The sequence below is a fragment of the Panthera uncia genome (assembly GCF_023721935.1).
Source record: "Panthera uncia isolate 11264 chromosome B2 unlocalized genomic scaffold, Puncia_PCG_1.0 HiC_scaffold_25, whole genome shotgun sequence".
Taxonomy (NCBI): Eukaryota; Metazoa; Chordata; class Mammalia; order Carnivora; family Felidae; genus Panthera; species Panthera uncia.
The window spans coordinates 2711170-2725079 of record NW_026057581.1 but is presented as its reverse complement, the minus strand read 5'-3'; the positions used below and the strand labels follow the sequence as shown (position 1 = coordinate 2725079).

Here is a 13910-nt window from a genome sequence, read left to right as displayed (position 1 = left end):
CACTCATTCATTCAATCGATATGTATTGAACGCATATACTGTGTCATACACTATTCATTACCGGGATAACACCTATGAACAAAATAGAAATCTCTTCCCTTTCTAGCAGCAGGATCACAGAAATTTTTTAAAAGCAAAGTTACATATAAAATGCAATACGATGTGACAATAAATGCTAAGGAAAAAAATTGAGAGAAGGACATTAGGGGTGAATTTTTATTTTCAAATTCTAAATGGATTATTGGTGACATTTGGGCAAAAAAATATGAAGGAAGAAAATGAATGATCCTTGGGGCCGTCTAGGTAAATTGATTCCAGACAGAGGATAGAGTGCCCACAGGGAGCCTGATATGGAATTTACCTTGTGTATTTAAGGAATACCAAGGAGGCTAGTTCTGCTGGAGTAAAACGAATGCTACTTTAATGTACACAACACTTATCTACTGCCACAAATCTACTGCTTAACAAACTATCCAAATTCAGTAGCTTAAAATAATTAGAATCTATTTATCTCACTAGCCTGTGGTTAACTAATATAGGTCAGGACCGACTAGACTGTTTAAGGTCCCAGCTGGATTGACTCACATATCTGGTGAACAATAAACAATCAGACAATCTCCACACGTCTCATAGTCTCCAGCACGCTAAACCCAGGCAAGTTCTCAAGGCAAAAACAACCAGGAAAAAATACTAAACAAATCCCTCCTGGAACTAAAAAGCAACTATAGCAAGGTTGTAGGATACAAGGTTAATATACGAAAGTCAATCATTTTCCTACATACTAGCAATGAAAATTTGGGATTTGAAATTAAAAATACAATGTGATTTACATTTACACCCCCAAAATAAAAGACTTAGGTACAATTCTAACAAAATGTGTACAAAGTCTATACGTGAAGAAAAGTACAAAAGCGCCTGGGTGGCTCAGTTGGTTACACGTCCGAGTCTTGATTTCAGTTCAGGTCATGATCCCAGAGTTGTGGGATTAAGCTCTGCATCAGGCTCTGTGTCAGGCTCTGTGCTGGGCATGGAACCTGCTTGAGATTCTGTCTCTCCTTCTCCCTCTACCCCCTGACTTGTTCATATTCTCTCTCTCTCTCTCTCTCTCTCTCTCTCTCAAGGAAAAAAAAAAACTATAAAACTTTGATGAAATAAATCAAAGAACTAAATAGATATTCCATGTTCATGGATAGAAAGACTTAACACTGACAAGATGTTAGTTTTTCCTAGCTTGATCTATAGATTCGACACAACCCCAATCAAACCCCCAGCAAATTGTTTTGGGATATTAACAAGTCGATTCTAAAGTTTATATGGAGAAGCGAAAGACCCAGAATTGTCAACACAATATTGAAAGAGAAGGATAAAGTTGGAGGACTGACACTACCTGACTTCAAGAAGTATGATAAAATCACAATAATCAACACATTGTGTTACTGGCAAAAGAACACATAAATGGATAAGAATAAACAGAATAAAGCATACAGAAACAGACCCCACACAAATTTAACCTGTTGATCCTTGACAAAGGAGCAAAAACAATACAATGGATAAAAGACAGCCTTTTCAACAAATAGTGCCGGAACAATTACATGTCCACATGCAAAAAAGAAAAAGAAAGAATCATAGACTTAAGTGTAAAACACAAAACTATAAAACTCCTAGCAGATAACATAGGAGAAAAAAATAAGCATATGAAAGATGGTCAACATTACATGTCGTCATGGAAATGCAAATAAAAACAACAATGAGACACCACCACGCACCTGTTGGAATGGCCAAAATCCAAAACACGGACGACACCAAATGCTGGGGAGGGTGTGGGGCAACAGGAACTCTCACAACGTTGCTGGTGGGAATGCAACCACTTTGGAAGACAGTTTGGCAGTTTCTGGCAAAATTAAACATCCTCTTAGCAACCAAGCAATCCAGCAACCACATTCCTTGGTATTTACCCAAATCAGTTGAAAATTTACGCCTACACAAAAACCTGCACACAGATGTGGATAGCAGCTTTATGCATAATTGCCAACCTTTGGAAACAAGATGTTCTCCAGGAGGTGAGTAGATAAGTAAACCATGGTATAGCCACACGATGGAATATTATACAGCACTGAAAAGAAATGAGCTATTGAGCAATGAAAAGATATATAGGGACCTTAAATGCATATTGCTAAATGAAAGAAGCCAGTCTGGAAAGGCCACACACTATATGATTCAACTCTGTGATATTTGCAAAAGGCAAAACTATAGAGACAGTAAAAAGATCAGAGGTTGTCAGGATTAGGAGGGATGGAGGGAGGAACAGGCAGAGCACAGAGGATTTTTAGGGCAGTGAAACTATTCGGTACGATACTATAATGGTAGACATACATCACATATTTGCCAAAAGCTACAGAATGCCCACCAAGAGGGAGTCCAAATGCAAACTATGGACTTTGGATGATAATAATGTGTCACTGTAGGTTCAGCAGTTGTAGTAAATGTGCCATTCTGATTTGGGACATTGATAGTGCAGGAGGTTGTGTGTGTGGTGGGGTAGGGGGTATATGAGAACTTCCCACTCAATTTTGCTGTGAACCTAAAACTGCTCTAAAAAATAAAGACTACTTAAAAGAAAAAAAAAAAAAAACAGGAACCAAAACAAGCAAGCAGAAAGAGTAAAGGGCGTATTCAAGAAGCTTCTTTGTCAAGTTTGCTAACACTGCGTTGGCCAACATCGGTCACAGGGCTCGGCCAAAAGAAAGGGGGAAGGCACGACAAGGGCACACGAAGAACACCATGAATTAAGGGAGGGGAGAAGAGCTGGGGTTGTTAATGCAATAAACCCACCACAGTAATGAATTATTTCCAGTTATTTTGATGCAAAAAGGTCAAAATAAAAATCGCCTTTGTTTTTAACCTGGTCATGTGCTCCACGTAGTCTAGCTTCTCACTCTAACTCCATCACCACCCACCCCACGATCATGACCATCCCTGCCACTTACAGCATTCCTAAGCCCCCCCCATGCTTCACGGTGTCCTTAACTCCACCTCTGCTGGTCATCTCGTCACTGTGTCCAAGATGGATAGAGAGGCTCAGAGAAAAAATCGTTTTTATTATACATTACTTGGATATTAAAATAAACAAACAGATGGGACAGGAAGGAGGGAAGGGGGGGAGGAAGGAAGGAAGGAAGAAGAAATGTTGCTATTAGGTCGAAGTAAATGTTGAGAACATAAACTTACCACAAACTTAGAAAAAGACTGATCCGGGGCCCCTGGTGGGGCGGGGGGGTGGGGGGGGGTGGGGGGGGGTGGGGCTCAGACAGTTAAGCACATGACTCTCGATTGCGGCTCAGGTCATGATTTCACTGTTTGTGAGTTTGAGCCCCCTGTCAGGCTGTGCGCTAACAGTGCCCAGCCTGGTTGGGGTTCTCTTTCTCTCCCTCCCTCTCTGCCCCTCCCCTACTCACGCAGGCACACACTCTCATTCTCCCAAAATAAATAAACAAACTTCCAAAAAACAGAGACTGATTATTCTGTAGCCAGACCAGCAGCCACCAACTCAACCTATCAGCGATAACTGTTTTCAAGGCAATGGATCACTGACAACCCCTGCCTTCTGAAGGTCAGCCAGTCAGACACGGGTTCGCTCCAACAAACAGGCCCCTGAGCGCCACCAACCAGTCTCTCCCAAACAGTCACGCTTCCACAGATCGGTCAACCCGCTCAGCCCGAGCACATCCTCGCTTCCCTGAGCCCCTTCCCCCAAAACATCATCCACCCCTCAGCTCTCTCAGGGGCCGGTGCCTTACCAACCCAGCTCCCTCCCCAAATGAGTTTTGGCTCTGTGTTTCAAGTAGTGGGTGGTGGTTTCACCATCCTTTGAGAAAGCCCCTTCATCGAATCTCAAACACCTCAATTTCATTTTTTTCTGGGATTACATTTTTGATTCATTTTCCATTGCTGATATTCTTGGGTGTCGGATGCGGTGGTGTGGCCTTCACAACCATACGGTTTTGTCATAAGCAGTGACTCGGGTAGGCCTCGGTTCCTTTGTACCGTGTGTTAACCAGATTCGGCAAAGTACCGACACCCTCTGATGGAAAAGCTTCATACATTCACTCCACGAATATTTACCGAATGCCTGCTGTGTGTTCAAAACTGTTGTTGGTCTTAGAGATCCAGAGAACAAAACAAAGCAAAACAAAACCTGTTTCCATGGAAGGAAATTCTGGTGGAAGCAAACTGGCAGCTTTTTAAAAAGGAAAGTACGCACTGTGTCTAACTTGGTTTTTTAACAATAAGAAATATCAACTTCAACAGTGTTGAGAGGCAGCGCAGAGAGGCGGGCACAATCAGGTACATGAAGCACAGAAGGGCCACACGGAAAGGGACAAGGACACGGGCGCTCGGATGGTCACACGTCTCTCCAGCGCCAACCCCTGGCTTTGTGCCCTGGTTCTCTTTACTGAAATTTCCGTTTCAAGGCTTTAAGCTACTTTTTCTCAAGTTGCTGTTTTTCCCCCCCACCACCCCCCTTGGAAAGGGGGACAAAGAAGGTAGGTGTCTCTGCTGAGGATTAGGAAGTAAAGTCAACTTTAGTCTCAATTTTATGTTGGAGAGGCTGTTTCCAGCCCAAGAACGGATGCCTTTCCTGGACTGTTTGGGGATCAAACCCACGGACGTCGGGCTGTCGGCGCCACATTCTGCCTGCCTGAGCCAACCAGCCACCTGGCCAGACCTCCTTTTTACTTAAAAGGGTAAAAAGGGTGTTGACATGCTTGTGTCTCTTTAAAACTAAAGGAAATCCTTCTTCTCCAAAGGAGGCTTTTTTAAGAGAGGTGAGACTGGGGGGCAGTGATAAGGTGATAAGACAGACGGGGAGACTAGGAAGCAGACAGGGTGAGACCTGGACAGAGAGTCACTCAAGTAGAGAAGACGACAGAGGGTGAGGGACCGAGGAACAAAGAGAGGGCAAGGTGGGGCAGCGGGGCGACCAAGGGGCTGAGGGAGGGGGCAGGGCGAGGTCCCTGCGTGGAGACCCAGAGACTAGAGGCCAGAACGCAGACTAAGGCATAGAGAGGGGGAGCCTGAGGGATGGCTGGATGGAAAGTCACGGGACAGAGAGGGAAACTGGATATTCAGGCACCACACCCGCAGGCCCCGTGTACAGACTCTGGCGTCCCTGCCCCGCTGTACTGGTTCTCACAGACGCCTGTCCCCGGAGAGGCATCTGGAAAGAAACCCGAGCTCCCAGTGAAAGGCCACAACCTCAAAGTCCAGCCCCAGAACACGATAAAGGTCCTGAGTGAGCGGGGGAACAGAGCGCAGAGGAGCGGACAGCATGGCTGGCAGGCCTGGCCCCCCACGGCTGGGCCCTCTGCTCCTGCTCTCCCTCTGGGGGTCCTTGGCTCCAGGTAGGAAGAGGCCGCGGGTCAGGCAGGGGCTCCTGCGGGGGCCTGGCTGACTCCCTCCCCGTCTGTGTCCCACAGCCCCCCTCCTCAGGCGCCTGGCTGAGCACATTGAGCGGTTTCAGGAGGGCTCCGGCCTGGGCCTGGGTTTCGGCCCAAATGCATTGGTCCCCCCAAAACAAGGCTGGCTGGAGCAGCCACTGGACCCCTTCAACACATCCGACCAGCGATCTTTTCTGCAGGTGAGGCCAGGGGGAGGGGGGAGGCGAGGCTGACGCTTTCTCCCCCAACTCTACCCTCAGTCTCTGAGTCTCTGGGCCCCACGGGCTCATCCTGTGCCCGCTGCCCGTGCCCCTGTGGCCTCCGGTCAGCCTCTCTGGTCCTTAGTGTGCCCTTGATCCCCGGGCCCCCCTTTCTTTCTTCAGCCTCCACTTCCCTTGTCCCTCAGGCGCCATCTTTGACCCCCTTCTCCCTGTCCTTCAGATTGAACAGCAAATCCACCACCAACATGTAGGGCTCAATACATAGCAGAAATGTGGACCAGCTTTGGAGGCAGACCTACCTCACGAGAGGAACTGGAAGGGATCTGATGGATGAACACTTGCCCCATTTTTCACACCTCCTGTGTGCACAGTGTGTGCAGGTCGGCTCCCCTAGGCCCTGCTCCCAAATTGGTCTGCACGCGTCACTTATCCTCGGCTTAGCGTTTCCATACACAGCCAGGGCCCCCGCCGCTGGCCAGTGTCCTGGACCCTGGGGACACAAGGGTAAAAACGTCGATGAACTATCTGCTCCTACAGACCTTGCATTCTAGCTGAAGAGACTAACAGGAGAGAAAGGAACATAACTACACAAGCCGAGTTCACACACTACTAAGTATATAAGGAAGACCCATAAGGGAGAGAGACCGCAGCAAACTGGGAATAAAAAACAGGTCAGAACTCTCAATCCTCATCTTCTTCTCCACCCCACCTCTCAGCGGTACTGGGTGAATGACCAACACTGGGCCAGCCGGCATGGACCCGTGTTCCTGCATCTGGGGGGCGAGGGCAGCCTCAGGCCTGGCTCAGTGACGAGAGGTAAGAAGCAGGGCTGGGAAGCTGGCGGGGGCCGGGAAGGGCGCCCCGTGTTGTGGTGCGGTGAGGCGGGAGGGCTGTAACCCCCTGAGGAAGTTTTGGGGTGATGGTGAGGTTCGCGGGGTCCGGAACCCACGGCCAGGACAGAATTGTTGAAGATGTCTTTGGTGCAAAAAGGTGACTTTATTGAAGCACGGGGACAGGACCGTGGGCGGGGAGAGCTGTACTGGGGTCGTGTAGAAGGGCTGGTTGTACGCCATGGACTTGGGGGAGGTAAAGTCAAAAGGGAAGTTTCCAAAGAGACTTTCACAAGCTCAAGACTTACTGGAGGCCCAGCTATGGTCAAGCTAAGGTTGTTTCTCCCTCTAGCAAAGCATTAACATAAGACAGTAGGGACTTCCCGGGCTTCAGGCTATTGATGGGGTTGCCTTTTTCTCCTAAACTGGTGGAGACGCTTATCAGTTCAACCATTTGGTTTTTTGTCCTTTCCTGTTTTGGGGTAGCCTGGAGCGTCCAGGGACTATCACACAGATCCCACCTTGAGGGTGGGGGTGCCCTGAGGCCGCACTCTGCCCTCAGGTTGCCCCGTGCTCCCTCATCACCCCAACCGGACACTCTTCACAGGGCACCCCGCAGCCCTGGCCCCAGCCTGGGGGGCCCTCGTGATAGGCCTGGAGCACAGATTTTATGGCCTGAGTATACCTGCCGGGGGCCTGGACGTGGCCCAGCTCCGCTTCCTGTCCAGCCGCCACGCGTGAGTGAGGGTGGGGGAGTGTTCGGGGTCATGGCGCTGAGACCGTCTGTATCCGGGCACCTCTGCATCTGTGTGGCTTTCCGCCACTGCCCAAGGTCGACCTCCGGGTCTCTGGTCCACATTTCCTTCTCTCTTTCAGTGTCTTATTCTCTCTCTGTCCCTGGGTCCCTGTCCCTCCCTCTCTTTCTCTCCGGCCACATTTTCATCTCTTCCTGTGTCACTGCAGCCTCCCGGTCCAGACCAGCAGCATCTGGATGACACAGCCTCCCCACTGGTCTTCGGTTTCTGCCCTTGAGCCCGTCAGTGTACTGTACGCACGAAGCTACAGTGACTGATAGAGCACAGACCAGACCACCCTCTCCCAGCTCACATCTCCCAGGGTCTCCCACCTGCCTCACAGTCAAGTCAAAACCTTCACGGGGGCCACGAGGTCCTACTGGCTCTGGGTCCCCGTTACTTCTCTGGCCCCCACTTCGGCACACTCACTGGGCTCCAGCGACGCCCGCGTCCTTGCTGCTGTGAAGGCTTACAGGCACATTGCTGCCTTGAGCCTTTTTCTCTGCGGGGGGCGCCCCCCCCCCCCGTATTTGTATGGCTGTCTCCCTCACCTCCTTCCCTAGACGCTCTTCCCAGACCCCAGTGCGTCCCACCTGCTTTGCCGTCGGCCCCAGGACTTACCTCTCCTGGTCTCCGACTGTGTCAGTCTCGGCGTTTTTCCATCTCACTCTCGCCTCCGTCATCTCTATCTCCACCTCTGTCTCTGTGCCTCCACGCTTCTCTGTCTCCCCACGTTTTCACAAGCTGTACGGGGTTCTAAGTGCCCTAGGAAGGCACTAACTGCAGCCTGCTTCGGAAAGTCCGGGAAGACACGGAAACACCTAGAAAAGAGGATGTAGCCACATGGCAACATGTCCCTTTCTGACGGTGTCTCCTCTTCCTCCAGCGCCCCAGCCCTCCCGGTATCCCTGCCCGCGCTGCCTGGGAGACCCTCCCTTCCCCCTATAGCCCGCGGTGAGGAGGGTGGAGGCTTGGCGGCGGTGGGGGGATGGGGATTGGTCCTCTGGCCCAGGTGGGCACTTGCTGAGATCAGGCTCACACACACCCGTGACAAGAGCCCGGGCTTCTGGCCAGACCCCCCCCCCCCGCCCCATTCGGGTCTCTGGACCCCTGCCCGTGCAGAGGCGGGGGGGTGCATCCTCGGGGATTCCCGGCGAGGAGGGCCCACCGACCTCCCCGCTGCCCCTAGGCTGGCTGACGTGGCCTCCGCCCGCCTCGCACTCGGCCGCCTCTTCAACGTCTCCTCCTCCAGCCCCTGGATCTGCTTTGGAGGCTCCTACGCCGGGTCCCTGGCCGCCTGGGCCCGGCTCAAGGTCCCCGGGACTCTCCGGGCGGGCTGGGGTGGGCCCCGGTCTCAGGCGGCAAGGGCACCCCCGCCCCCCAGGCGCCCCCCACACACTCCTGCCCCCCGCCAAAGGGCTTTCCGCAAGCTGTCGTCTCCAGGGTCCACGTGTAGAGGGGAGGGATTTGCCCGCGACCGCAGTGCGGGCGGTGACACAGGAGCGGCTGGGGCGGGGTCCTAGGACCTGGGCCCCCCAGGCTGACGACGGCTGTCCTCCCTCAGTTCCCCCACCTCATCTTCGCCTCCGTCGCCTCCTCTGCTCCGGTGCGGGCCGTGCTGGATTTTTCCGAGTACAACGAGGTGAGGGCGGCGGGCGGCGGGCGGCGGGTGCGGGGCGGGGGGCGAGGTCATTGGTGCAGGGAGTCCCCTGAAACCTCCTCCCGCGCTCCCTCCACAGGTGGTGTCCCGAAGCCTGACAAGCGCGGCCGTCGGCGGCTCCCCGGAGGTAGCACATGGGGCCAGTCGGCGGGGGTATGGGGACGGGAGAACTTGGAACGGGGGGCAGAGAAAACCGGGGAAGCTGGCAAGGTGGCCGGGTCTGAGAGAGGAGCGAGACCGGGAAAGTGGGCGGATTTGGGGACGTGGGATGGGGCGGGGCCCGGCGGGGACGACCCTATCAGGAGGGCGAGGCTCCGTGGGGGGCGGAACCAAGGGGGGACGACCCTATCAGAAGGGCGAGACTCAGCGCGGGGCGGGGCCACCCCGTAAATGGGGCGAGGCTCAGCGTGGGGCGGGGCCCGGGGTGACGATCCTATCAGGAGAGCGAGGCTGGGCGCGGGACGGGGCCTAAGGGGACAACCCTATCAGAAGGGCGAGGCTCCTCCAGGGGCGGGGCCCGGGGAGGTGGTCGGGAGGAGCACGGTCAGGGGGCGGGGCCTCGGGCGGGACCTCTGAGGAAGCGGGGCGCTGGGGGGAAGGACTCGGGGTCCTGGGCCGGTAAAGGCGAGGCCCAGGACCCCGAGTCCTCGCCAATGCGGCCCCTCGCTCCCCGCAGTGCCGGGCGGCGGCGGCCGCAGCCTTCGCGGACGTGGAGCGGCGGCTGCTCGCGGGCGGGGCGGCTCGCGCGGCGCTGCGGGCGGAGCTGGGCGCCTGCGCGCCACTGGGTCGCGCGGAGGACCGGGCGGAGCTGCTGGGGGCGCTGCAGGCCCTGGTGGGGGGCGCCGCGCAGTACGACGCGCAGGCGGGAGCGCCGCTGAGCGTGCGGCGGCTGTGCGGGCTCCTCCTGCAAGGCGGGGGCAACCGCAGCCACTCCGCACCCTACCGCGGGCTCCGGCGGGCAGTTCAGGTGAGCGGCCTGGGAGAGTCCGCCGGCGGGGCGCCTGCTCCGCCGCGTGTCCTGCGGTGGGCGTGACCCCTTCTGACCTTGGTCTCCCGGTCTGTGAAGCGGGGGTGACGCCTCAGGGCCGGGGGAGGTGCGGAGAAGCGGGTCAGGGGAAGCGCGCGCTCTGCAGGTGTTAGCGACTACGACCGGTCCCTATTTTGCGCTTCCTGTTCGGTCCACTCCCGGGCCTGCAGCGGAGTCTAGCGCACAGCAGGTGCTCCGGTAGCGTTGACGGAAGAAAGAAGCCCTGGGGACATAGCGTCCCTAGAGACCGGGATTCCAGCCTCGGGATCCACGGCTAGAAACAGCTGTTTCAAGAGATGGTCACATGCCCAGGGTCTCACAGTCACCTAATGCCTTCACCTCTAACCCACAGGGACCCAGGCACCCACTCGCCCTGACCCCCGACTCCCAGGAGAACTCTGTAGCTCTTCTGACCTCTGACCTTTGACTTGTAGGGACCTGTGTATGCTTTCAGGCCGTGGGCCCTGACTCTCAGGGACAGGAGTAATGTGTGTGTGTGTGTGTGTGTGTGTGTATTGTCCCCTAGGTCGTCATACACAGCCTGGGCCAGAGGTGTCTAAGCTTTTCCCGAGCAGAGACAGTGGCACAGCTGAAGGTCACAGAGTCCCAAGTGTCCGGTGTGGGCGACCGCCAGTGGTTGTACCAGACTTGTACTGAGTTCGGCTTCTGTGAGTGACCCGCCCACCCCTCACCCCTGAAACGTACATTCTGCACTGTGCCCAGACAGGCTGTCTCACACGTGGTCTGGACTTGTTTCCATTTCCATAGGACCCTGGCCACACTGCTGGGCCTGGTTTTACCCATAGGTGTGGGGCTGGAAGGTACATAGCTGTACTAGAGTGTGCCAGAATCCCTCACGCACACAGTCCTCACATGAGTGATATGTGTCCCTGTCCCAGGAGTGGCCCCACTCTCTCCCTAGTCACCGGCCTAGAAACCCTAGCACATTTTACATGCCTCCTTCCCTTTGTCCCATAGCCTGTCAGCCACTGAGTCCTGCCCACTCTTCATCCTGGACAGCCCTCCGGTTCACCCCCAACCCCCTTTCTATTCCCAGCTCTGCCACCCTGGTAGAGGCCCCCACCCCCTCCTGCCTGGATCCCTGACCCCACCTCCTCTCTGGTCTCCAGGCCTTCATTTCACCCCTACAATCCAATTTCCTCACCGAGAGAGCTTTTTCTAAATATGACCTTGTCCTTCCTCCCATGGCTTCTCAGTGACCCTTGGGCAGGGTTGCCACATACAATACAGGATGCCCAGTTACATGTGAATTTGAGAAAACTTTTTTTTTTAGTGTGTGTCCCAAATATTGCATGAGACGTACCAAAAAAAGTATTTGTTAACTGAAATTCAAATTTAACTGGACATCCTGTAATTTTGTTTGCTAATCTGGGTCCCCTACTCCAGAGTTAAGTTCAAATCCTTTCCCATCTCCCGCAGGCGATGAGGATATGGTTTAAAGCAAAGCGTTCAGATTCTAGCTCTATTTCATAGCTATGTGATCTTGGGCAAATAACCTAAGCTCTCTCTCTGTGCCTTAGTTTCTACGGCTGTAAAATGGGAATAACAGTAGTGCCTCTCATAAGGTTGTTTCCAGGATTAAAAGAGATAATATCTGTAGCAGGCTAAGAATAACACTGGTATACAGTGAGTACTCCCTAAGTACTAATTATTCTGTGACAACAGAGCCTGGGACCGTCTTGCGTTCCCAATGCCGGTCACCATGTCACCATGTATGTGAGCTTACAGTAGGTGCTCCATGCCTGGTGAAGCAAGGAATGACTGAATGTGAGGCTAAGGGAGTTAGATTTAGCCTGGGGGCACTGGGGAGGTACGGGTCTTAAGCAAGGGAGACGTGGTCCAATTTGTGCTTTAAGTTCCTACGCTCCCTTGTCTCTCTGGACCTGTGCGCCTGCTCTTTCCCCTGTTTAGGCTGCTTTTTCCTTTCTGTCTTCCTCACTCCGTAAGGTTTTATCCCTGGCAGGTTCCTGTCTTGGAGCCTCTCATGCCAACTGGGATTCCTCCCACCCCAGGTCTTTTTCCCTCCCAGCCATGACCAGTCTGGGCTGTCACTGTGGGTGGGTGGGGTCTCTCTGACAGCATTGTGAGCTCACCGGAGGGAGGGTATGGGGCTGCTTGGGTCATCACCAGGGGAGACTCTATGGTGAGGATTAAAGGCTGTATGCCCCACACTTACAGATGTCTCCCCCCACAGATGTCACCTGTGAGGACCCCAGCTGCCCCTTCTCCCGGGTCCCGGCACTGCCCTCCCAGCTAGAGCTCTGCCAGCAGGTGTTCGGGCTCTCCACCTCCTCCGTAGCCCAGGCCGTGACCCAGACCAACTCCTACTACGGCGGCCAGACCCCGGGGGCCACCCAGGTGCTGTTCGTTAATGGTGAGCGCCCCTCAGCACCTGAGCCCCAGGTGGGCACCTAACCCCGGCGCTCGGCACGCCATCCTTCCTTTCTTTCCAGGGGACACAGACCCCTGGCACGCGCTAAGCGTAACACAAGCCTCGGGACCGTCGGCGTCGGCCCTTCTCATCCCCGGAGCCTCCCACTGCATGGACATGGCCCCCGAGAGGCCGTCAGACTCCGCCAGCCTCCGCCGGGGGCGCCAGGTAAGAGGGCGGCCGCGCTGGGTTAGTCGCATCCATTTGCGCGTTAATTTGCCTGCCCCTGCCCTCCACTGCCGGAGTCTGACTTCCAGAATTGTCCCCTCCCCAGAGCATCTCCCAGCAGCTGCAGACCTGGCTCGGGCTGGCACAGCGGAGCCAGGCCAGGGGTGGGGACTGAGGGCCCGGACCCTCGCCACTCCCTGCGCGGCCACCTCCTTCCTGGACGTGTCCTCTGGACGGGAGAACGGAGCTTGTTCGAAAAGAGGGAATTCCCAGGAATCGGGCTTCAGCTTCTGATCCGCACACAGACTCGTTGCTGCAGACCTCTCGCTCCCGAGAGTGGATGGCAGGATAAGTGGAGGAGTATTCTTGTCGTGCACCTTGGTATCTTCTCTTCTTTTGTAGGGAGCATTTTATTAATTGTTTCGTGGCTATCTCTTTTATTGTGTAAAGTATCTTAACGTAAAGCCTCTTTGTGTAACATAATTCGGGAACGATCTCCCACTGACTTATTTTTTGTCCTGCTTTCAAAAGCACAGCAACCTTGGTAGGTTCTTCGGGTCCCAAAGGGACAGGGAGTCACCTTCCATCTTGGTCTGCTCGGGCTGCGATAACAGAACCCTGTGGGTTGGGTGGCTTATAAACGACAGATATTTATCTCACGCGGTGCTGGACACTGGGAAGCGTGACATCAGGGCACCGGAGAGTCAGGTGTCTGGGGAGAACTCGCTTCCTGGTTCTCACTCAGCCGTCTTCTCTCTGGGGAGGAGGAGGGGCAGAGAGCGGGAGAGAGAAGCCCAAGCAGGCTCCACATCAGCTCGTCAGCTCGGAGCGGGACCCTGGGGCCAACCTCACCACCAGGAGGTCATGACTTGAGCCGAAAGCAAGAGTCGGGGCACTTAACTGACGTTGCCCGCCGGGCGCCCCAAGGAATATTGGTATTTTAAGTCAGATGTCAGATGTGCCGCAGCTCAAATTCTGCTCGGCTCCTGGGCTGGGTGCCCTGCTGAGCCCCTCCCTCCCCGCTCAGGCCCTGTCCCTGCTTCTCACTGTCCCCCTCCCGGGGCCCCTCTTCCTCGGGCTCTTGCTTTCTCCTGGTCTCTGTCTCTGTCCGTCTCCCAGCCGGTCTCCTGTTTCTCTGAATATCCTCATTTCCATCTGTCTGTGGGTCATTCTGTCCCCCTGTTTATTTCTGTGCTGCAGTCTATGTCCGTGGTGTCCTGTCTCTCAGTCAGTGTCCCTCTTCGCCTCCTCTCTAGCTTGTCTGCCCCGGCTAGCTCCCCAGCGGCCGGTTTCTGCCTTTCCTCCTCCGTCTCTGCCTCA

At 54.6% G+C, this 13910-nt stretch overlaps 2 protein-coding genes across 2 annotated transcripts in view; both read left to right on the top strand.

The window, feature by feature from the left end:
- The window catches only part of LOC125939373 (uncharacterized), a 561003-nt gene that overhangs the window by 72788 nt on the left and 474305 nt on the right, over window positions 1–13910 (top strand). The gene's annotated exons all lie outside the window — the stretch shown is intronic.
- PRSS16 (serine protease 16) lies at window positions 5330–13073 on the top strand. Its single transcript, XM_049611331.1, has 12 exons — window positions 5330–5402; window positions 5478–5638; window positions 6376–6475; window positions 7097–7226; window positions 8473–8596; window positions 8848–8925; window positions 9023–9070; window positions 9620–9910; window positions 10497–10638; window positions 12186–12365; window positions 12445–12590; window positions 12697–13073. Exons 1-12 carry the CDS (start codon window positions 5330–5332, stop codon window positions 12763–12765), a joined length of 1542 nt encoding a protein of 513 aa, XP_049467288.1. The 3' UTR covers window positions 12766–13073.